A 24,334-nucleotide genomic window follows, 5' to 3' on the forward strand; every position below is an offset into this window, starting at 1 on the left:
GTAGACAGCAAAACAGATGAAGAAAGACTTCATAATTTGCCTAAAACTTCCTAGCAAGTTCATGGTAAAGCCATTTTTAAATCTTCTAGGCTTTAGTCTCAATGCGCCATTTACTCGTCCAAGTAGTTGCTTCGAAGTGACTCTGACAGTCTCTTGATTCCCTCCCTTCCCTCCCCCCGAGTTTCTGGAATGTAAATCAATCTGTACATTAAGCAGGGCATAAAATAAATAGGGCAGTGATCACATTAGTGATGATTCTTCCCATAGCAGTGGAAGAAAAAGTATGATGCCTGATAGATGTATGTTAGCAACATTAATAAAGTTACGTGTAGTTTTGCTGATTTTGTTTTAAGTTGCCAGCAGGGTGTACTGAAATGCTCTTGAATGGCAGCATTTCCTATATCGTGGAAACAAAAAAAAACCCCATGTCTAATTTTTCTTTAGCTGTAAATGTCTTTTTATAGCATGTCAGAATGCTTCCTAAGTTAACAAGAAGTGTTGGAGGGATGAGTGAGGAAAAAAGTTCCATCATGTTCAATACACAGATAACAGCTAGCTGTTTCCATCTAGACTTCAACTATTTCAAGGAGTGAAAGGAAATACTCAATGCCAAGATAGATTACAGGGTGCTTCTAGATGGCTAGGTACAAATTCTTTCATCTTCACCATGGAAGCCTGGTGCAGACTTTACTTTTTATTTTAGAAGTTGGGTTTAATGTCACTAAATCTGCTGAATATAACTGTTGCCTGCTATTTAAAATAACTTTAAGTAAGAGCTAGTCACTTTGTGAAATAAAGGATTCTCCTTCAAGTGTAGGTAAAGTATTGGTGAAATAAAGACACAGTTGGGGCTGCGTAGGAATCTTGATTTGGTTGCCTCTTGCTCCTCGTAGGATGCATGTATGTTATGGTGAGGAGGCAGTGCAATAGAAGAGAAGAGCAAAATAAATGAACCAAGAAAGAGAAAGCTAGGCTCAGCGTAGGCAAAGAAAGGAAAGTCTGTAAAGAACTTCTGGATAAGTGCTATCTGAAAAGGACTTGGATCTGGAAGGGGAAATAGAGTCTCCTGTTTGATTCTTCATGTACTCAGAGAAATGGACTCCTGTTTGTTTATTTACGAAAAGCTGTAAATATCAGACATACTCTGTACTTATCAGAAAGACCTGACTGCTTTCTGCTGCTGTTCTGGATTACCTGGACACAAGTCTATTCTGAACTCAAAGCTGAATAGCTGTTTTTAATGTTTGCCTGCAAGTGACTATATAGCCATAGTCTGTGAATTTACTTTAGGGCCCCATAACAATGACAGATGAGAAATGAAATATCGTAGAACTCAGAGTTAAAAATGTGAATCTCATATAGCTACTCATGGATTAAAGCTCCGATTTGGATCAGGAAAGAAGCATCTTTAGAAAGCTTCCTTTTTTTAAATTCCTCAGCAAAATTGTGTACTACTGTTGGCCAAAGTGTTATTTTTCAAAGAAGGAAACTCCTCATGTGATTAATATTTTTTGCAACAGAAAGACAGCGGCAAGTATATCTCTGATTTTTGGTGTTCTGATAAGTGAGCCTGAGCCCCCTCCTAAACTGTACAGCCACCAGTGTCTCAGGCCCCTTTCTGTTCATATTTGATGATTTGGTACTGATTTTGCCAGTGAAGTAGTTCTTTGTTTTAGTTGTGTAGCGAGCCCTCAGGTCAAATTACCAGTTGTGTTCTTCTGTTCAATTTCACCAGACAGTATGCAATTACTTTTTTTAAAAAAAAAAAACCCTCAGGTTAGTGATTTTTATAGTCATTCCTTTGTTTACAAATATGTTTCTAAAACTTTGACTGTGCTGCACCACATCCAGCTACGGTATTCCTGTCCTCCTGACTTGTGATCTGGTCCGTAATGCAACCCACCAACCAGTTGTGGCAGCACAACCAAAGGGGTAGCATTCCACGTGGTGGGAATGGAAACGTGCAGGGGAGGCTGAGATGGGCGTAGAGGATACTTTTTAAATTTAGTTATTGGTATTAAATCTGAATGTAGGATTTGATAAAAATATTACTGTGGATTATCTGATAAAGACGGAAGACTATGAAAGTATAGAGATTAGTAATCCCCCAAGAATTTCTTATATTTATTTTTTTTTCATCTAGCTTGAATTCACACAGTAATTTTTTTTAAATCTGACTGTATAGTGGAAGGGAAATAATGGCATTTTCTAGCTGGAGGAAGAACAAGGTTATGATAAGATGAAAAGAACAAGTCAAACTCTTGCTAAAAGCAATTTAGTTTATTGTCAGTTATTTCTATTTAATTAGTCAAATGACTGAAAAATTACCTAAGAAAATAATTCACAAGTTAGTTTGTTTTCTAAGATTAATTTTTAATTTTTTTTCTGGTTTTTGGCAGCTTTCATTGTTCAAACAGGAATATCAGAATAATTTCTTTTAGTACCCTGCACTTTGTTGAAAGCTATTTTATTTCAAATAGCTAGTGAACCATAATCCTATAATCTGTGATGATTCAAATTGTCTTTCTTACTGGTGAGACTTCCATTCACGTATCTGTTTGTGTAAATTTCACACACTGAAATAGGTGAGAGAATTGTTTGATTTTTGTTTCTTTACATTGTCCTCAGATCTGTCATCTGGCAACTCTGATATAACTTTCCTTTTTTTTTTTTTCTTTTTTTTTTTTTAAGCTACGATGTTGACTCAAAGAGTCCTAACCTATCAAAACATGTAAGTTTTTCCTCACTATTATACTTTCTTGTGCTGAAATGCTTACGCTTTCCTAAATATGTTTATTTTCTTTTGACTGTAAGTAATTGCATAGAGACAAATACAGTGATTATGCTGTGGTTAATAACATATATAATGCTTGTGAGTATAATTTTAATATACAGGACATTCCTCCTGTAAAGGGCATATTTAAGCACACATATACCTTTTCAGATATGTGATATGCTGCATTTTTTTGATACTCTCTGGGTCCTAAAAATTGTAAACATGTTTTGATTGTGTCCCAATTAATATTAGTAGAAACCTTTTATGCTCGTGTCATCTTGAAATGGAAGGGATTGAATAGTAACTTTAAAATTTAGAGATGCGAGAGTAGAATTCAGAGGCTTCCGAGGAAAAAAAAGACAAAACAATGAGAAAACAAACCAATGTTCTTCTGAAGATTGTTCAAGTAGATCTTGAATTACATATGTGCTTGTTACATTCTAATTAGTACAGGCTAAGCATACTCAGACGCATTAGGGCCTGTTTTTTAAACAGTGCCAATTTCCTGGAATCTTCAATTGTGGAGGGAAACTTTATTCTTTAGACATTAACATTAATATCAGAAATATCTATTTCCCTCCATTGTCTTTAAGAGGAAATCTGTACAAGTTGGTGTAGACTTGGTATCTGTGCTGAAGACATCCAAACTATGCCATATAATACTATGCACACGAAGAAGAAGATGGCTCTGAGAACCCTGTGAAAGGCGGTAGCTAGAAATGTATTCTTAACGACAGCAATTCATTTCCATCATTTCCCAAGTGCTCAAGGTTGGTTTGGATTGTTCATTTTGCTGCCAGCTTCCTGTGTCTCTTTCCCATAGCTCTTAGGAATTTGGGCAGTGAGTAGGTAGGAAGTGAGCAGAGCTTTGCTCATATCCATGCAGTGGGAGCTTGGTGTTTCTGAAGAATGTCAGGCCAGTAGTATTTGCGTAGCTAGACTGCTCATGTGTTCTAGTCACCTCATGTGGAGTAAGATCTGCCCTGTTCCTAAAAATAGCTGTTGACCCATTCCTTTGGAAATACTGGGCAGTGTCATTTAATAGTTGAACAGTTTGGGGGATGAAAAAAAAGGAAACCTGAAGAATTTCAATTTCAGTGACCCAGTTTTGGCAAAATGAGAAGCAAATGAAGCAAGTTTTATAATGGATGTATGAAGTAACCAGACTAGACAATGCTGTCATTTTAGCTGACTGTAATAAAGTTTATAAAACTGGCTACCTGAAATTAGACTTTTATGTTCATGGTAACTTCCTGATTTAAGAAAAAAACAACAGAGTAATGAACAATTGTCATTAATAACAGACTGTGGAACTAATAGGAATTAATCATAGAAACTCCACCAAAAAAAAAAGAAGAAAATTGTGGAACACATGGTTTCAGTGTAGAAAATGGTGTTATTTTAGAATATGTCATACCTGGTGTTTTTAAAAATTAATGAGGAGCTGTGTATTTTCAGATGAATTTTAGCCATTTTAAAAGACTTAATCTTTATGGAAACAGTGTCACAGTGTCAGATCGATTAAAGGACATAGTTCAAAAATTTATTTTTTGCAAGGTTATTTTCCTCTTCGGTGGGGTTAGTTCTCAGATCCAATTCACTATATGGACCTATAACTAACACAGCTCAGAGGTGGGAATGAGTGGCCTGGGCTGAGAGAAGAGTCAGAACTACTTGTACAGGTATTTGCTACTATACACAGTATCATAAAGTTATGGTTTGCTGTATAGGAATTATAGTGTCTCGATTCTCATTACTGTTTGTGAACAAATCTCACAAGCTACTGTTACTACTACTGCCAGTGATGCTGGGAAGAACAGAGCTAGCAGGCTCTTTTCACTTGCAAGATAAGGAGCTGGACTGCAGCACAAAATTTTTTTCAATGTACATGCAGCAGTTTGAAAATTCATTCATATTTTTATTCTACTTATGTTACAGGGAGATATAATATGAAAATTAGCTGATTTTTAGTGATATAGTTAAATTATAAAACACGAAAATAAAGTCTGTCATTAAAGGAATGCTTGTGTATAATTGTCAATCCAGGATGCTCATACAGATCCTGCACAGGCTTAAATTTCTGCTAACATAATTAACTTCCAAGAAATTTATAGAATCAGTGTCGAATCTCTTCATAAAAGAGAAATTTATTAAAATGCTCCAGTTAAAGAAGGTAAAGAAACAGTCATGTTTCTAATGCTTTTAAATTTTTTCCATCTCAGTTTCATTTTTGTTGATGAAAAAGGCAATATAAAAACAGTAAGTTGAGTGCATTAGAATTACTTCTGTAAATGTAACCTAGTGTTATATAAAACATATAATATTGTGTCTGTTTTATGATTCATTATTGTATAATTATTATGAAGATGCGATGTTCAGCAGAATGTATTCTACAATAGTGAACAGCCCAGATAAATGGGAAACCAAATTTGGTTCAATGTGAAATATGAATTCTGAGTTTTTATGTTACTGCTTTTCAGGATTTTTTGGGACAAATGTTTTGTACACTGGGAGAAATAGTTGGCTCACAGGGGAGCAGACTGGAAAAATCCATTGTGTAAGTATGTCATTCTTGAATGTTGCATGAATCAGAAATGTTGCATGTATCAGAAATAGTGTGGCCAGCAGAAGTAGGGAAGTGATCGTGCCCCTGTACTTGGCACTGGTGAGGCCGCACCTCGAATACTGTGTTCAGTTTTGGGCCCCTCACTACAAGAAGGACGTCGAGGTGCTGGAGCGTGTCCAGAGAAGGGCAACGAGGCTGGTGAGGGGTCTGGAGCACAAGTCTTATGAGGAGTGGCTGAGGGAACTGGGGTTGTTTAGCCTGCAGAAAAGGAGGCTGAGGGGAGACCTCATCGCTCTCTACAACTCCCTGAAAGGAGGTTGTAGCGAGGTGGGTGTCGGTCTCTTCTCCCAAGTAACTAGCGATAGGACGAGAGGAAATGGCCTCAAGTTGCGCCAGGGGAGGTTTAGATTGGACGTGAGGAAAAATGTCTTTACTGAAAGAGTGGTTAAACATTGGCACAGGCTGCCCAGAGAAGTGGTTGAGTCCCCATCCCTGGAGGTATTTAAAAGACGTGTAGATGAGGCGCTTAGGGACATGGTTTAGTGGGCATGGTGGTGTTGGGTCGATGGTTGGACTCGATGATCTTAGAGGTCTTTTCCAACCTTAATGATTCTATGATTCTATGAATACATACTGCTTCATGAGGAGAGAGTTGTGGGGTTTTTTTCCTGTGAGGTATCTTGATATATGGAATTGACAGACATGGCTTGTAAGAGAGAATAAATTGTTGGGTACAATAGAAGTTTTTCTTTATAGACTATGATAATTTAAGTTTCAATTTGGACAATTAGCAAAGGAATTGACTCATCCAAGATTTTTGTCAACTTCATTACATCTTGCATTAGAAATAGTTTGAGTATACTAATCTTAAAAATGTTTTTCTTTCTAGTTCGCAAATTAACACATCATAAATCTTCATTGCCTTTTGTTCAAGCATCAAGGAAGAAAACCCTCACTGTTTCAAATCCAAACATTCATACTTGTATTTTTATTGTTCTTAAATAATACAATTCCCAAACAATGATGCAATCCAGAGTATCAAATATTTTCTATTTATTCTACTAAATTTATTAAAAACTTCCATATGATCAATGGATTTTTCTCCCACTGAGAGGATTTTGATGTTTGCAAACCATTGTTCATTGGGATGTACAGATATTTAAAATATGAATTATTTGAAAATCTTCATTTTCTATCCCTAAATAATGTTTGAGTAATTGAAAATATTTTACAATTTTTATCTAAATGTATGCTACAAATTCACATATGACATTAAAAGCAAACATTTAAAGGTATAGCTGGACATTTCATGTGATGGTACAATCTTTTAATTTGGAATTTTTGTGTTTTTTTTTTTTTTTTTCTTTTAGTAGTTGCACTGCAGTGAATGATCATGTATTTGGTTACTCTGTCTGATGGAGCGTTCTTCTTGTCCCATTTTACTGGGTTCATTATGAGTAATATGCCAGGGTTACTTAATTTACTTTTCTTCATCACTGATTTCCTTATAAGGGCAGATTAAGTTTTCAGGCTTAGCAAGCCTTGTCTTATTCTGGGCCAAACTTTGGTGAAAACACCACACAGGGCACATATTCTGACTTTGTATTGAAATAACAAGAACCAGGGTCTGGATGAACTACAACAATTTGCAAAATTCAGAATGTACTTAGAGAGTATTTTAGTATAATTACAAATACAAGAAAACTCCCTAATCAAGTTATATTAATGATGCATTATTAATCTGATGTAAAATTCTTAAGAAATATGTTCCTAGCTGTACATGTTCTTCTATGTATATATTTGATGTCATTAACCATTCCTGTTACTCAGGTGACCCTTTTATATCTATCTTTAGTGGTTTATATGGTTTATACACTACTTATCTTTTCATGTACGTATCTTGTATCCTGTACCTGTCAACGTCAAACTTAGACATTAGTTTAAGTAGTAGCTTTGAAGTCCTGTGAAAAAACTCAGAAGTCAGTATTTTGTTATCAGTGTCCAAAATATACCAATGGTACCCTTTTTCCCTAGATTTTATTGGAGACTTTTTTCTTGTTTATGTAAAGAACTTAATGTCATTGATAAAATAATTTTTAAAAAAGCATTTCTCTAGTTTGTATCAAATAGTGTGGTGATGTTCTGTGGATGTGGCCCTAAACTTTTCATCTTGGTGAAAACAGTGGGCAGCTTCAAGGAGACCCACATATGATAGCTATCATTTTCTCTTTCAAGAACCTTGAAGTGTTGAGCTGTCATGCTAAAAACTCTTCTCAGTACTTGAATCCAATTAAATTCTTAAATTTTTACAATGCCAATGCAAGCGTAAGCTTGGAAAAGCATCTGAAGTTTCCTGTTTCCATGCCAAAAATAATTTCAGGTTGTCTCTAGAACTCTTTCTGGATGAAATAACAGTTCAGAACAGACTGATAAAATAAATTGATAAACTGAAAGAGAATTTACATAGTTTTCCTTTAATTTAACCTAAGGGTCCTTATGAAAACCATAAAAACTGTAAAATAAAGTAAAAGAAATATTTCCATTACAAAACTATGGTAAACTTTCTTTAATTATATTTTAAGTTTAGAAAATATTTTAATGGGATTTAATCTACTTGAATTTCTGAGACTTATACATACCTGAAACAAATCCTTTTGAATCATAAATGTCAGGGGTTGGCTAGCACTGCTTTGTGGGGAGGCATTCCTGTAATTATGCCCTTTCAGTCCATTAGCCTTGACTAAATTCTGTCTTTGAATGTCTTACTTCCAATCATTTGGTTTTTGTACAAAGGCAAATTTCAGCTATTCAGCAGGACTCATTTATCATACAGTTCATGCCGAAAAATCGAGTGATATGCAAAAACTTGAGAAGTCTTTGCAAAACATTTTCACTTAGTGTTTTATCAAAATAAGCCTTTGATTGAGTTTCCCTAATTTACAGCCAACTGTAGATGATTCAAATTGATTTGTAACAAATGTAAGCTGTTAGTTCTCTTGCTGAATTTCATGAGTGCTGTGATCATTACTGCTGCAACATGCTTTAACAATATGATTCATATTCTTTTTAATATTCAGAATTGAGGTCGGTAATAAATGCATTTTTGCTGAATTTTGAGGGGTTCCAAATATAGTTCAGTCACCTGATCACTGTATTTACAGACTCAGTCTTTATGACAAGTCCCTAGTAATCCTGCCTTCCCCCCTGTGCCCCCACAACCTCTCCTGCTGTCCTCACCCTCACTCTCCAAGGACTACACCAGCACTTTTTACACTGTTTATTTTTAAATCAAGGGCTTAATTGTCCTATACATAAACTGTTCTATTAATATCACTACATGTTTCTTTTTTCCCTTCGCTGTATTGGTGGGACTGTGCACACTGGGAACTACTTCATTTTAAGGGTAAATAAATTCTTTAACTCTGCAGGTGAGGAAAGTTTCAGTATCTGCAGCATAATTCAGGAAAACTCTTACAAACACACCATTTAAACTTAAAAACACACCTATGCACACAGTAACATAATATATGTTGGAAGTAATACTACTTTATTGTATCACTTCCTTAAATAACTTGAAAAACTACCCAGAAAAAGGTACTTTAAAACTGTGTCACCTTCTGTTGTCATCAAGGTTTGCAGATGAACCTTAACTTTTAACATGTCCTTCAATTTCAGTAGCTAATCACAAGTTGTCTGCAATAAAATAAATATTGTATAAAACTTAACACTAAAAAAAAAAAAAGGTAAAAACCCCCAAAAGCAACCCCCCAAAAAAACTAAAATGGACTGCGTCAGTATTACGAGTGTTAAATTACTGTTCAATAGATTATGGCTACTGTGGAACAGTAGGAAACTGTTAATTGTAATCTAGCTCCTGCAAAAACCCCCCGCACAAACAAACAATGAAGAACCAGCTGATCAGATTATCAGATTTCTAATACAATCATACAAAATGGTTAACTTCAGCAAATATTGTGGTTATTAGACAACAGTGTTTTGTGATTCTCCTCTTAATCCCATTCGGGATATTAAACTTTTAAAAACCTGTCCAGGAAATAGCCTTGAGGACAAGGAACCTTGTTAGGTTACATGATTAAAAACTTGTCTGCAAACAAAGAAGAGAGGCACAGTGGCAGGTGGGGGAGTCCAAATAATACCCTACCCTGGCTACTTCCAGACCTATCCCAGGAAACCCATCAGCCCATTGAAGTCCCATCTCCACACCCACAAAGGAGCACAGAGGTACAAGGCAGGTGGGGGAACTCCAGTAACCCAATTAGAGAAACAGCCCCTGCCCAGCTCCTACCAGGCCTATCCCAGGACACACACTCTCTACTTGTTCTGGACATGTTTTTAGTTCTTGATGGTGAGCAGGTTGGCTGCATAGTTTGACTGTTTACTTGAGCACACAAATGCTGTCCTGTCTGTTGGGACCGGAGGTTGGCCCTATTTTGTTTACTTCTACTAAAACAAAGGTTCACTAACTTTTCACTATCTAGGCCTAACTTACGCTAACTGCCACAGTGAATTGCACTGTTGCAACTCCATTGACTGTTTTGACTAGTTGTCAGTTGACTCTACTGGAAGCCTGTGGTGACTTGGTCAGAGAACGGTGCTGACTTTGAAGACACCCATATTTGGTAAGGCAAATCTTGCTGACTTCTTGAAGGTCTTTATAGTTCTTTCTGTCTTCAAAGTGGTAAATTATTCAGCATGCTACACATTTTTTTTCCTGAGAAAATTCCTGAAATTTATTTTAAACGTGTAGATTAAAAATCATCCATTCAGCAGTTTGTTATCACTTGGTACAGGTTAAGTGAAGTTTGAAGTGAGTAACAGATGAAGTTTAAAGTTTTGAAATTAGCTATGAGAAAGGAAAAGATATCAGTGAAGATTCAATGGAAAAAAGGTCTTATAATTATTTCACAGTTGTGTGGGCCTGTGTAATACATTTTCTCTTGGGTAAACAAGCGTTGTTCAGGTCTGGCTTCTGATACGGTGTTGTATGACAGTTACTAGATGGACCCAAATCAGTTGTCCCCCTGAAAGATTCTGAAATATACCTTCCTTTTTGTATATGTGGTGCGGGTAGATATTTGTTAATGTTAATGAGAAACTTTTCATGACTTTTTATCAGCTCTTCCCAGTGTTCAGGTTTTATTTTGTCGTTGGTGCTTTTGACAGTGCTGTGGCTTAGACAACTGTGCCTGGTTGATTGTTCACTCTGGACTCTGAAGTCTGGGTACCTTGGTGTCTAGGAGACTTTTGTTGTCTTATTTTATTCATTAAACCATTGCATTGCATTTCAGGATTGTTTGCTTATAGACGTGTTTAAAGTCTCTTAATATTCCAATAACAATAATTCAATTGACAATATTGCATGTCTTCCGTTCCTAAGGATATTTACTGCTTTGAATTTATCGTTCTCTTTACAAAGTCAAGTCCACGTTCACATAACCTGAATGTTCTTTATGATCTGTCACTTGAGATCAGAGAGCTTTTTCTCTTCACAGTATTTCTGAAGTTCATTAACATTTTGCCTTTTCTGTTCTCTGCCAACGGATGTACAAAGAAGAGAATGCCCAGTGCTCTTTTAGTCCCAATCAACTACCCTACTGAAGTAGCACTTCTTGTACTTAAGCAGCCTGAGAAGCTTGAATTCCATTCTCTTATTGGCATTCAAGTAAGCTCTGACATTCTTTCAAAATGAAAATTAGAAAGACTTGAAGCTTAAACTTCAGATCTGTCTACTTTGGACATTTACAAAAGCCTCACGAAATTCAGGACTCCATGGCTGCGATGAGCTGGCCAACTCCAAGTCAGATTGTATATCACGAGGGAAAGTTTCCTTAGAAAGTCGACCATGAAAGGATACTCCTGTCCTTCATGAAAATGAAGGCAAAAACATCTCAAGCCTAGAGGGTCGCCATTGCAGTGGTGTGTCAGGCAGGCTGAAACATACCTTGCTACTAACCTTCATGGTGAGTGCAAAAGTGAAACACACACACACACATTTTTCTTCTTTGCCTTCATGACAGGCATGACTTGCAGTTTCATTGGTCTTACAAGCACCAGCAGATTACGCCTCTGTTGCGGATGGAGTGAGACTGCATTTCACTTGTAAGAGAGAGAAGCAACAATACACTTTATTGATAGAAGACAGTGAGTTAAAGTGTGAATTAACGAAGTTCAATGGTAAATACAACAGTGGTTTAACAAGATTCAATGGCAAGGTACACTTGATTATTTGCTGCATAGAGGACAGGGTCAGACAAAACTGTCAGGGAGACCCTTCCATTGAGTCATGAGGTTCAGAAAGGACCCCCTTGCTTTCTAGACTCCTTCTCAGAGAGGAGTCTAGGTGCAGCTGGATCCAATCCTAGTCCCAGACTTAGTCAAGGGTTTATGTCTAAAGGATTATATATGCACAATTAATCCTTTATATCACTTAGGTACGATTTCAAAGTTTAGCATGCTATTAGTCACTTACTGAGGATCTGTTGCGGCAAGGAATCTCTCAAGCTCGAGAAGTAACCTTGAGAGGCGTCCCTACTCAAGGGAAGATCCCGCTGTGCAGCCCGCTGCCATGCAAGAGAGCTCAACTGGCCCTGGGCTGTCCACTATTTATAGAGTAAGATGATTGACTTACAGTCATATTTGCATACCAGCAAGTCGTTTGGGTCACTGCTCTAGACAGCGCTTGGCTACCATGTTGCCATCCATCCCCAAAGTCCAGCATAAGCTGGATGTAGCCATCATGACCCCCGCTGGTGGTCATTGCTTATGTGGGGGGGACGGTGGGAGTCAGGGAGCACACCGCCACAGTCTCTGAGGCATGAACCTAATAGTATTTGGTCTTGGCGGGTACGAGGATGTCTCCTGAACCTCCCTCTCTGTTTCTGACACCATTAAGGGCTTTGAATTCAATGCAGTGTTGCAAAAGACTCTTGCTCCCAGTATGGTAGTGTGCTAGTCTGTTATCCCTGTGACTGTGAGCGTTTTTGTTCAAGAACATACTTCAGTGTTGCACTTTATTTTACAGACTGGGCAGGTACAGAGGTGAACATTTGCTCTGGATAATTTCTCTTGGAAAATAAATCTAGTCATACAAAGCAGGTGAAATGGAGAATCTGACATTTTAACAGTAGCGTTTACTCTCTTTACCTATTGGGTTACTAGATTGATTAAATGACTTCTCAAGACAAGCTCCATGTCTAAGATTTACTCAGGCTGGCCTTGCATGCCCCAGTTGTATTAGCGTGAAAGGATGAGTTGCAGATGTATCTACTTCCAGAAATGACACAGCTTTATTTTTCTGTCAAGAGAGCGTCACCTTCCCAGACATTATTCAGAATTACATATTTGCATATTCTGTCTTCCTAGAGAGAAGATGCTAGCCACGTTTATAACTCTGAGCAATGCTTCTTTCAGGATCTACTCAGTGCATTCCTGTAGGGATTCCCTTTAATGAGGAGGTAGAGCCATTGCAAAGCTTAATGAGCATTCTATGCTAGTTATTCACATCTGAGTGCCATTGCCTGCTAATGAGGCTGTACTGGAGCCAGCTGGCCTATTTTGGCAAGTTCTTTCTCCTGTCATCTTGCTGTGAACATAATTGATAGAGAAACATCTGAACCCTGGAATTGGGACTTCCTATATATTTGTCCTGTCCTCTTATCTGTGGTTGTGACTGCCAGAGGGCTAGGTTCTGTAAATTCAAGAATAAGACTGTAAATTTTTGAATGATCTGAAAAATGTTCCATCCTCTGCCTCATTGCAGTTTCAGCTTGCAAAATTGGAGGCTCTGTTTAACCTCTCAGGTTTGGATTCCCAGATAAATTGTCATCTTTCTCTGATTTTTTCACCAACTCTGGAAAGGTCCTCCTTTCAGTCCTTGTTAAAGCCCAAGTGGCCTTCAGAGTATCCTTTCAAACTTCTCTAGGTGCTGCAGATGTGGTGTCTCGATCATGGAATCATTTGGTCTAAGGAGACAATAATTACTCCTCAAGACTGTATCTTGTCTAGAGACATGCAGGTATTGTTGAGGACCTTTCATGTGATGATGGTTTTCTGTTTGGTTCCTCTAACAGTCAAATTATTTGCTCCCTCGAATAAAAAAGAGGTGATCACTGTAGAACAGCTACAGATTTCAGGCTCTCAAACCAGTAGGACCCACTGAAACATAGATCTTCCTCACATTTTGCATTCCTTTATTCAGTTTGCACCCTATTCACACTTAGACTGGCACATTTTCTGTATCTGAGTGTCACATAACTAGCACTGAGTGTTGGAGTTGACAGTGGTTATGCAATACAGATTGCCTCATTATTACCCCACAAACCCTGATCTGTAACCCTTTCCAGAGAAACTTACCCTGAGAAATTGGTTGCCTGAACATAAATTCTGTATTGTCACTTCAGTGCTATAGAACCAATTCTAGGGCAGCTCAATACCAGCTCTTCCTTAAAGCTAAGGAAGATGGGCAGTGGCACTGCATTCTGGATTTAAACAGGTGGAACTCTTACATGCTCGTCTTCAAGGTAATAGTAGTCAGTATTTCCCTGGCAATTGGAAGGACTGGTCTGTAATGCTGAATCTCCAAGTAATGTATTTTCATACAGCGATAAGACCAGCTTGAAATTATTTTGTTTTTTTCTCACAAGGCATTATTGCTAGTTAAAGGTCTTTCCATTTGGCTGATCTGTGACCACTGAAGTTTTTGTCAGGGTGCTGATTTTTTTCTTAATGAATGGTTTGTAAGGGAATTTGTAAGAGGACAAACTCCTTAGTGTCTGCAAATGGCCCAGTACTTTTTTCATGCTTGTAGTCTCAAGGCAAGTTCGTACTTAATAGCATCACAAACTGTAGAGGTCATTTGGTAGAGTTTTTAGTTCCTGAATGATGAGAACTTTTTGTTCCATAGAGAAATTCTGTGCTAATCTCGATTAAGCATTTCACCTCCTCGCCAGCCATCATGGTAATATTATCCTTCTTTTATAAGGCACGTGTCCTCGAGAACCTTGGTGATATATCAAGCCAAATCTTACCCCAAGTGCTTTCAGATATGACTATACTCTCTGTACTTTTCATGTCTACTCAACAATCAAGAATTCCTTTTTTTTTTTTTCCTGACATACCCACCCAAATATCTTCAGGGTGTTGCCTCTCCAGTTTCCCCCATCCTTCAGAGTGATAATTCCAGACACATGTATCTCTTGGGGTTGGGCCTCCCTTGGCCTTCATGTTCATAAGATGAAATGAAGCATGTCTTTGCATGAATGTCTTCATGTGCAAATCTCAGTTTGAGACAGGCAGGTGTTGACTGCCATGTGTTATAACTGCAGGCAGAGTGGCACAAGGTTCTCTATCAAATGGCAATTGTTTTGTGACTAGTTTTTCAGAAATGGGGCTTGCTTATCAACAGTTTACTTCAGGCCTCCATCTCTTCAGGGAGTGATCAGAGTTGTACTTTTCACAGTCTAGCATCTGACATAATAATCTTTTGGAAGTGGGATAAATCTGTCTGACTTTTCATACCAAAGGAAATGTTTGATGCTTTTTTTTTTCAAAGTACTGTCACTGCCCAGACTACGTCTCAAATATGTCCCTAATGGCACAGTTAACTGGGCTTAAATACTTCAATAGGAAGAATTTTGGTTCAGGTAATGGTAATTCTGATACCGGTGCCTTCTGTTTGACTTGGCATAACCTACAGGATTGTGGTGCTGGGAGCTTCTGTTTTTTTAGTTACACTTCTGAGATTTCTATTTCTTCCTTACCTGTCAAAGCCAGGGTCATGGTCATTTGTTCTTGAAATATTTTACCGTGTAAGGTCAATATCACCCTGATAACTAAGTCATTTCTACTACTGCTCTTAGTACCAAATTTCAAAAGTTTTTGAAGGTTCAAGAAGTACTGTTCAAAAGAAAAAATGCAGCTTTTTCTTCTTTTGAAAATCTGAGATTTCAATTTCAATATCCCATTGCTACAGAGGCTAAAATGGGTAATTTTTAGTCGTGAGCTGTTGACGGGTGACAGCATTAAAACCAGATGATTTGAAGATGCTGATAAAACTATGAATCATACTGTGTAATATTTGGAATGACCAGATTCTTTTTTTTCTGTTATTTGAAGAAAATTCTCCTGTTTGGTCTTAAAATATTGTACTTTATAAGTCATACCACATTAAATGGAAGATGCCGTTAAGTTTTTTATGTATTTAAATCGTCATTTAAGATTTCGCAACAAAAACTTGAATAGTTTCCCTATCCACTGTTTTCCTTGTGAAATTCAGACTCACCACGTAGCACTGAGGAGGTCCAGGAGAGCAGTCATGTATCTCTGATTACTGGCAAATGACTGCAGCAGTATACGAGCAGCATTCTCTGATGTATTCCTTACAGACTTAAACATCAATTTCTAAACAAGAGTTTCAGTGAGCTTGCGTAAATTTGCATCAGTATTTGCTCCTCTATTCATAATTTCTAAACTTTTATCTGCTTTTAAGAACTATTTTCCCACCAGTTCTTTATTATACCAGTCTTGCTAAACTTACTTAAAGTTGTAGAGCGTTGTAAAAAATTTCAAGAGGATTAAGGAAACTAATAGGTGAAATAATGTAAACATTTACTGTTGTTCTTAATGTTTTGTCATAACAACAGAAGAACAGGAGTGCCCTCTAGTTCTCTTAGAAAAACCTAAAAAATAGAATCAATTTGAAAATATAATTTTACCTTAATACCTTCTTGGAAAGTAATTTTTTTCAAATAATTAATTATTTTCAAGAAAGACATAAAGAAATAAAGAACTACAAATAAAATGAGCATAAGCAATAGCATTAGTTTTGAAAAAAATCTAGAATTGCCAACGTGTGTGCTAATGGACATACTAATAGACATTAGGATATTGCAGAACTCATTTATAGAGTAGCATCATACAAAAAGTTGCATCTAAATATTTGTACTTCCCCCTCCATTCCTCAAAAGGCTGCTGCAACTGAATACTGTAAGATTATGTGTGGCGTTTCTGTTCCTATATTGTTCTTTATGCTAAGGATCTGTTTTGTGCTTTCTGGTGTTGCAGCAGCATGTTTTTAATTGCTGTCTGGGTGAATTATAATTTACTTCACAACTACTGTATCTGATATGATGGTGAGATTATTATGTGTCTTCATAAACATTTCAGAATAAATACTGTAAAATAAGGCTGGTGTATAGTTTTAAATAGATTTTTGGTATTTTGTTTAAGGAAAATTTGCAAAAGGATGCTTTTCACAAATCAGTAAGTTGTAGAGTCATCTCTAAATAAAACAATGGGAGGGTGGAAAATAGAATTTCTGATATTGTCATTTAATCCCATTTAAATATTTTATGCTATTTCCTTTAAATTTGAAACTGATTTGTTTCTTGCTAGTTAGAATAAATATGCAACCCATTTACCAATTCACTTAAGATAAACCAACTTTTTTACACAGGACAAGTGACAGAAGAGGGAAACTGTATAGCATGCCATCAGTTTTGTGACTTGAAAGCTTACCTTGTGCTTATCTGTGTCAGTTGTAACTTTCATAAATGCTATTAAGGAACTGAGGTGATGTAGTTGTATTTTCTTGCAGAGGAATTCCCGGGAAGAAATGTGGAACAGTCATAGTAACAGCAGAGGAACTGGGCTGTTGCCGAGTAAGTGTGTGTTCATTGCTTTTTGAAAAATAAAATTAAAATGATTTTGTGATTTACATTGCAACAGATTGTCAAAGGTATAATGTATAAATTTGCATTTTGTGATATATGTAAGAAGTTAGGATACTTTTTTCTCATCAGTTACTCTTAGTTTTAGATAACAGAAGGAAGCAGAAAACAATACAAAGCATAAAGTTTTTGATTCTTAGGTGAGTTTTAAATCTAGTCTTTGTTTCCCCAAGTAATTAATCACATTTTAATCTCTTAGTGTCCAATTTTTAACAAAGATCCATTTGTTTCAGCCATGGAATTATGTTTCCATTGGGGAATATTGATGTTACATGAACATCAAAGTAAAAATTTGGATTTTTAACCTTATAATTAAAAGGTTTTATGCTAATAGTTATATTATTTAAAAAACATGAAATTAATGATTATTGAAAAAAAATAGTAAGGTATTTCAAAGAATCATCGTAAAAGAAGAGTTTAAACAGTTTTCTTTAAAGAAAGTGAAGACTTCCTTGGCCTATTAATGGCAGATGCCTACTTATTTAATAGAAAACGGAAGAGTATCGGGGAGCAGAGAGCAGTGAGGAATTTGGCTGGTTAAGGGGAGAGACATGGTGTGGTCATGACCTTCCCCAAGAGTGTCACCGCTCCTCCCCCTCCTAGGGTTCATGGAGAAGTAGATTGGAGGAGGAGGCTTGCTGGTCAGAAAGCACCTGGCAGCCAGGCCAGCTCAGTTGCTTCCCAGTACTGAATGAGCTAGCAGCAATCCGTAAATCGTAGGGAAACAGAGACTGGAAGGAAGAATAAAGAAGGATTATAGATACGGGGTGATAAAGACCGGTTGGAATCTGAGGAGGGGGGCAGTTTGTCAAAGCATGGTATATATTGGATGGGGCTGTAGGGTGTATCTTTGAAGAGTTTGCAATGACAAGATAGCAAATCTTAAATGAAGAAAGCAATAGTATCAGACATTTGATGAGAATGTGCAGGGGATCTGGAAAGTACAAGATTAGATACATAAACCTACAAAAACACCTTGAGGCTTGGAGAGATTTGTTTCTGGGGCTTAGTTTTTGTAATTTGGTGGTGTTGAGGGGGTAATGCTTCACCTTTTGTATAACTTGTAACTTTTATACTAAGTCATAAGTGGTTAATTTTTTTCTATTTATGCAATAGTCATGTTTCTCTTTTTACTAATATATCCGATAGCTAATTGTTTAGGCCTTATTTTCTTAATTTCGTTAGGTATTTAAAGTAAAAAGAAATCCTTAATTTTGTGCCTTATTTCCAGCTTAGTCAAGTTTGTATTATTTCTCTGCAGAAGTGGTATATTTGAATAGCACACGGGCTCAAATCTTATTTGCCTTTTCCAGGCAACCTGCTGGTCCTGCACAGTTATGTTAATAGGGTGCGCCAACTCAGTCTCATTTAACTCCCATTTAGCAGTAGGAAATTCCCATGTTACTAGTACGAATGAGTAAGTATGGTCATGGAAAATGCCTGTCTTTCCCCTCTGTTTTACATCAGCTCAACCTTTTGTATGTTGTACATGATCAAAATGTTCACACTTTTATCAGATGACAAAATGGGTACATGATTTAATTGCTTTCCTGCAGAAATTGTGCTTCTACATTTCTTAAGAAGTTAAGCTCCTACCATTCTTAAGAGACGTGGCATCACCCCAAGCGTTTATTGGTAACCTTAAAAGAGACTAAAGGCAATTTTTTCCTACTATTCTGGGTTTATCCTCCAAGACCAGCATTTGTATTCCAGTTGTAACAAACTATTTAAGTCACAAATATGTCGCTAAATCCATAATCAGAACGGGATTTTTTTTTTCTTTCCCTTTTAATGAAGACAAATACTAGGTGCCTTCCAAGGCCTTCATGTTCTTCCAGATTCACCCCACTCAAATTTTATATATATGATGACTAGTTCAAAATCACTGAAGGGAGTTTGCAAAGAATTTGGGACTCAGTCTCTCTCTCTTGCACTCTTTTGCGTTCTCTGTCATGCTCTTTCATGTGCACACTCTCTCACACAATCTCTTGCACTGTCTCACCAGCTGTCACGTACTTTCTCTGTGATATTTTCCTACCAAAGGTTATTCAGTATTTGGATTAATTCTTATCTGATCTTCTGAGTTTTTTTGCCAAACTTTTATAGCTCATATTCAGAATTGGAAATATTTTTAGAATCACTGAATTGCTGAGGTTGGAAGAGACCTTGGGAGATCATCTAGTCCAACCCTTCTGCTCTTCTGAGAGCAGGTTACTCAGGGCTCTGTGCAGTCAGGTTTTGAGTATGTCCAAGGAGAGTCCACAGTCTCTCTGTTTCAGTGTTTTGCCACACTCACAGTAAAAAGGTTTTTTCTTGTATTTAAATGGAATTTCCTGTATTTCAACTTGTACCTATTACCACTTGTTCTTCCACTGGATACCACTAAGCAGAGTCTGTTTACTCCCTCCCATCAGGTATTTATACAAATTGATAAAATCCCCCTGAGCCTTCTCTTCTCCAGGCTAGATAATTCCAGCTCTCTCAGCCTCTCCTCATATGAGAGATGGTCCAATCCCTTAATCATTTTAGTGACCCTTTTACTGGAATTGCTCCAGTATGTCCATGTCTTTCTTGTACTGGGGAGCCCAGAACTGAACACGGTACTCCAGGAGTGGCATCACCAGTGCTGAGTCACTTCCTTCAACTTTCTGTCAGCACTCATCCTAATATAGCCCAGGAGGCTATTGGCCTTCTTTGCTGCCAAGAGCACATTGGTCAACTTGGTGTCCACCAAGACCCCCCAGTCCTTTTCTGTAAAGCTGCTTTCCAGCTGTTTGGCCTGCAGCCTGTACTGGTGCATGGGTTATTCCCCTCCAAGTGCAGTACTTGGCATTTCCCTCTGTTGAACTCCATGAGGTTCGCATTGGTTTGTTTTCCCAGCCTGTACAGGTGCTTCTGAATGGCAGCACAACCATCTGGTGTATAAGCCGCTACTTATAGTTTTGTATCGTTTGCAAACTTGCTGAGGGTCTACTCTGTCCCATCATCCAGGTCATTAATGAAGATGTTAAATATTATTGGCCCCATTTTTGACACATGGGGTACACCACCAGTGACTGGTCTTCAGCTGGACTTTGTGCCACTGATCGTGACCCTTTGAAGCCCAACAGTTCAGCCACTTTTCAGTCCACCTCATTGTCCAGTTACCTAGTCTGTAATTCATCAGTTTGTGAACAAGGATGTTATGGGAGACAGTGTTTAAGGCCATGCTAAGGTCAAGATAAACAACATCCACTAGTCTTTCCTCATCTACTGAGCCACTCATTTCATGAGGGAAGGCTTCAGGTTGATCAGGCATGAATTTCCGCTTTGTAAATCCATGCTGATGACTCTCAGCCACCTTCTTGGCTTTCATGTGTTTGGAAATGTTTTCCAGGATTATTTGCTCTATCATCTTTTCATGGATTGAGGAAAGACTGGCCTGGGTCCTCTTCCTTGCCCTTTCTTGAAGATAGGAGTGACATTTGCTTTCTCCCAGACCGCAGGAACTTCTCCTGAACATCATGACTTTCCAAAGATGATCAAAAGTGGCCTCACAGTGACATTGGCCAACTCCATCAGCACTCACAGGTGCATCCTACCAGGTCCCATGGACTTCTGTATGTCTAGTCTGTTTAAATGTTCCCTTACCTGGTCCTCCTCTACCAAGGGCAAGTCATCCTTGTTCCAGAGTTTCTCAGGTCTGGGTCTCAGGTGCCCAAGATTCTTGAAGGCAAATCTTACCAGTAAAGACCAAGGCATAGAAGGCTATGAGAAACACGGACTTTTCCATGTCCTTTGTCACCTGGTCCCCTGCCTCACTCAGTGGTGAGCCCACATTTTCCCTAGTCTTCCTCTCACTGCTGTTACACCTGTAGACCTGCTTGTGGAACACAGTCTTCCAGCAGGCCCTGCCCCAGTTAGCTGGTGAGTCTGCACATTTATCTTTGCATTTATAATCCTTCTCACATTCGTGACTCTGCCCAAAGAGGTGACCATGTGTGACTATCAGTTTGCCTGACCACAGCAAAGAAACTTTTCTCCTTATTTGTCACCAGAATGGGTGTATTTGGTATCTTCCAGGCTCATTTTCTGGAAGCTTCTAGACTCTTAATAGCAAGCTGCTAAGCCATTTGCTTTACAGACAGCAGGAGCAAACAACTGCAGGTTAAAGTCACTGAAGGAATGAGGCTTAGTCATGTCTCACTAGAGTTTTTAAAATTAATTCTAATATGCGTTCCTTGCCTGTGCATCTATTTCCCTCAGAATGCAACTTTGGATGTCAGAAAATACTGGAAAAATCCTGAGGCATTTAGCGTAGAAATTTACCCTTCCTCTGCACCCCCCTATGAAGGAATTCTTGGTTCCAGCAGTTCAAACTGCACTATAAGGACATTGCAGGAATGCGAATATGTAGAGGGCATCTATAAGGCAAATACCCTCATTTATTTTGTTTTCTATTTGTATGGTTATTAGTCAATGATTACTTTTTTTTATTTTAGTGTAGTAAACTGCATGTTGTTTGTAATTTTTCTGTATTACCTACTTCAGGATTCAGTTTTAATGCAATTTTGTGCGAACAAACTAGACAAGAAGGACTTCTTTGGGAAATCTGATCCTTTCCTTGTATTTCATCGAAGCAATGAAGATGGCAGGTAGATGCCTGTTAAGTATTTCTGCTGCTAAACAGTAGGCAACTTATTTATTTGCAGATGGTTATATAGTTTTCATTTTTTTTATATTTGTCAGATTAAGCTGTGTTTCTTTTACAATGTTTTTTTGGATTTAAGTATATCATGTTATGCGGTGTAGGAATAAAACTATTGTAACAAATAGATCAAATATTTCAACTCAGGGTTTTAAGAGTTGAATGTATGATAAATACAGAGTACTATGACAGTTAATTGTCATAAAAATAGTTAAATAGCGTTACTTTTGCTAAGATATAGTATGCCTTTAAATTAAATAGAATTCTCAAAGAAAATTGTAGCTGCAGGATATGCTAATGCTTAGAAATTGTTTTAGGTAAAAACATTTTATACTGCAAATTTGGAAATACCTTTTATCTTTTTGACAGAGTTCTAGGAAATAGAATTAAAAAATACCTTAAATAGTTTTTTTGTTTGTTTGTTTGTTTGTTTTTTTTACAAGTGGTTGTTTGCTACATTCATGCTTTAATTTGTTAAAGTAGGTTAATCTCTCCTGTTTTACTGCTAAGACTTGACATGCTAACTTCTGGTCAACATACTGCTTACATGGTGGTCTACTGGCAGGTTGAGTTTTCTTGGAAACTGATCGTCCTCACATATAACATTGTATCAAACCAAAGGCTAGACATGTATGATATTACTTGTTTCAGTAGCTTAACTGGAACAGTTGCTAACATAAACCTATGTATGGGTATATGTGTGTCTGTTCCCTGCTGTTTTCCTCTCAAAGGCAGATTTTAGGAACAGCTTCCTGAATAAATGCTGAATATCTTAAATTGCAAGCCTGGAGGAGTTATGGCTCCTTTGAGAGTGGCATTAAGGTCATTAGTGGAATTTGTCTGGGCATTACTGGGAGTGCTGGTATATGCGGTTTCTCTTGGCCTTGAGTGCCATGCTTCTCCACTTCCTCCGAGAGGTGAGTGGTGAGCCACTGATTTTTTTATTGGTCTCCTGAATCCAACAGGACGTTGGGGCAGTACTTCTGCACCCATGGGCAGAAGGATGCTCTCTTTTCTGTCTCTTAGCTTCAGGCATGCCTTCTGGATCATAGCCAGGATAAAAACATAGGCCTTTGGAACGTAAGAAAGATACTCCCTCAAAGGACAACTTTATTACATCTGTATGTAGAATATCAGTAGCGATTTCACCAGTGACCTTGCCTCCTATTTTCTTTTGAACAATTCAGTCCCCAAGATGAGGATTCAAAAGAAGTATTTTAATTTTGCATCATTTAGAGAAAGCAGAATGCATTAGAACAATTCATTGTATTTCACCCGAGACAACATGATCGTGGGATCTCACAGAGGCTTGTATGTTTTACCTGAGACAGCCCTGGTTAAAAAATCATAGACATAAAATGGGGAACAAGCATCAGAAAGCCATGACTCCCTTGGCTCAGTTTCTTAATCGCTAAGCAAGAGTCAAATCCTTACCAGACCACTTTCTTTCTGGATCTGTGACTGATTCCTGGCTGTACAGGGCCTGTTTAAACAAGTGGGATGGAGACTGCTCTTGCCTGAAATAACTCACTGAATGGTTGTAATTCTTGTCGAAGTTCTGGGTAAAAACATTTTAGGTTTAGAGTTGTTTAGCACCCTAGTCTGTAATCTCTCTCAAACAGGTCTGTCCTCTTCAGTCCTCCCTTCTCTCTGATTTCACTGCATTTCTTTTTTTTCTTATCTTAAATTTTATATGGACATTGTATGAGTGTATGAGTGAATACAGATTACAGCTTTTTTGATTCCATGTTTGATGACACAAAAGAAAAAGTAAATAAATACAAAATATATCTTTTTCTATTACAGTTTTACAATCTGCCACAAAACAGAAGTCATAAAAAATACATTAAATCCAGTGTGGCAGGCATTCAAGATATCTGTCAGAGCACTGTGTAATGGAGACTATGACCGGTAAGCTATAGGTTAAGCTTTCTTAGCATATATGATTTTTTTCCCCCTAATTCATGTATTCTTTTATACGTAAGTTTTTCTATGCAATTCAGTTCCTGATGTTATTTAGGTTATTTAATCAGCATTTTGAAAGGATAATGCATGTTCAAAACCATTCTTCACATTCAAGAATTCAGAAAAATAAAGCAAATACGGTAAATCTGTAGGAAAAGTTAGTGGTGATTTCTGGAAAAAAATTCTTCTCTCTCTATGATGCGATTAAGAAACAGTTAGAAAGAAAAGACTAATCTGAAGAATGGCCACGGTTACTAGTGTGCACAAGTATTTTTTTAATAATGTTTCAATGAAAAACAATTATGATCTGTCTTCCTTGGGTGACATTGTAATGTCAGAGGATGCTTTTAAATGAAAACCTTTAAAATATATAGGTAAGTAGATGAGAAACACAGAAGGTAATATCATCTTGTTCAGATTTGAAGTTTTCAGTGATCCCATGCAAAAGGATCCATCTTTGGAAAACATGGTAATAACACCATGTTTTTAACCAATATTTTACTGATAATAACAAGCAAATTAGTTAAGTTGAGGAACGATGGATATTTTTAGACTCCTTAACAAATGGACATGTTAACTTCTAAAAATATCAA

The 24,334-nt window shown here is 37.4% G+C and overlaps 1 protein-coding gene across 2 annotated transcripts in view; it reads left to right on the forward strand.

Moving 5' to 3' along the window:
- Window positions 1-24,334, forward strand: part of CPNE8 (copine 8) — a 117,781-nt gene that overhangs the window by 34,885 nt on the left and 58,562 nt on the right. For both annotated transcript variants that reach the window (XM_076328923.1, XM_076328926.1), the window contains 5 exons: window positions 2,692-2,731; window positions 5,257-5,333; window positions 16,957-17,020; window positions 21,620-21,723; window positions 23,583-23,687. In XM_076328923.1, the coding sequence (XP_076185038.1) occupies window positions 2,692-2,731; window positions 5,257-5,333; window positions 16,957-17,020; window positions 21,620-21,723; window positions 23,583-23,687 (390 nt within the window). The remainder of the gene's footprint in view (window positions 1-2,691; window positions 2,732-5,256; window positions 5,334-16,956; window positions 17,021-21,619; window positions 21,724-23,582; window positions 23,688-24,334) is intronic.

The sequence above is a fragment of the Aptenodytes patagonicus genome, chromosome 1, assembly GCF_965638725.1.
Source record: "Aptenodytes patagonicus chromosome 1, bAptPat1.pri.cur, whole genome shotgun sequence".
In the NCBI taxonomy this organism is placed as follows: domain Eukaryota; kingdom Metazoa; phylum Chordata; class Aves; order Sphenisciformes; family Spheniscidae; genus Aptenodytes; species Aptenodytes patagonicus.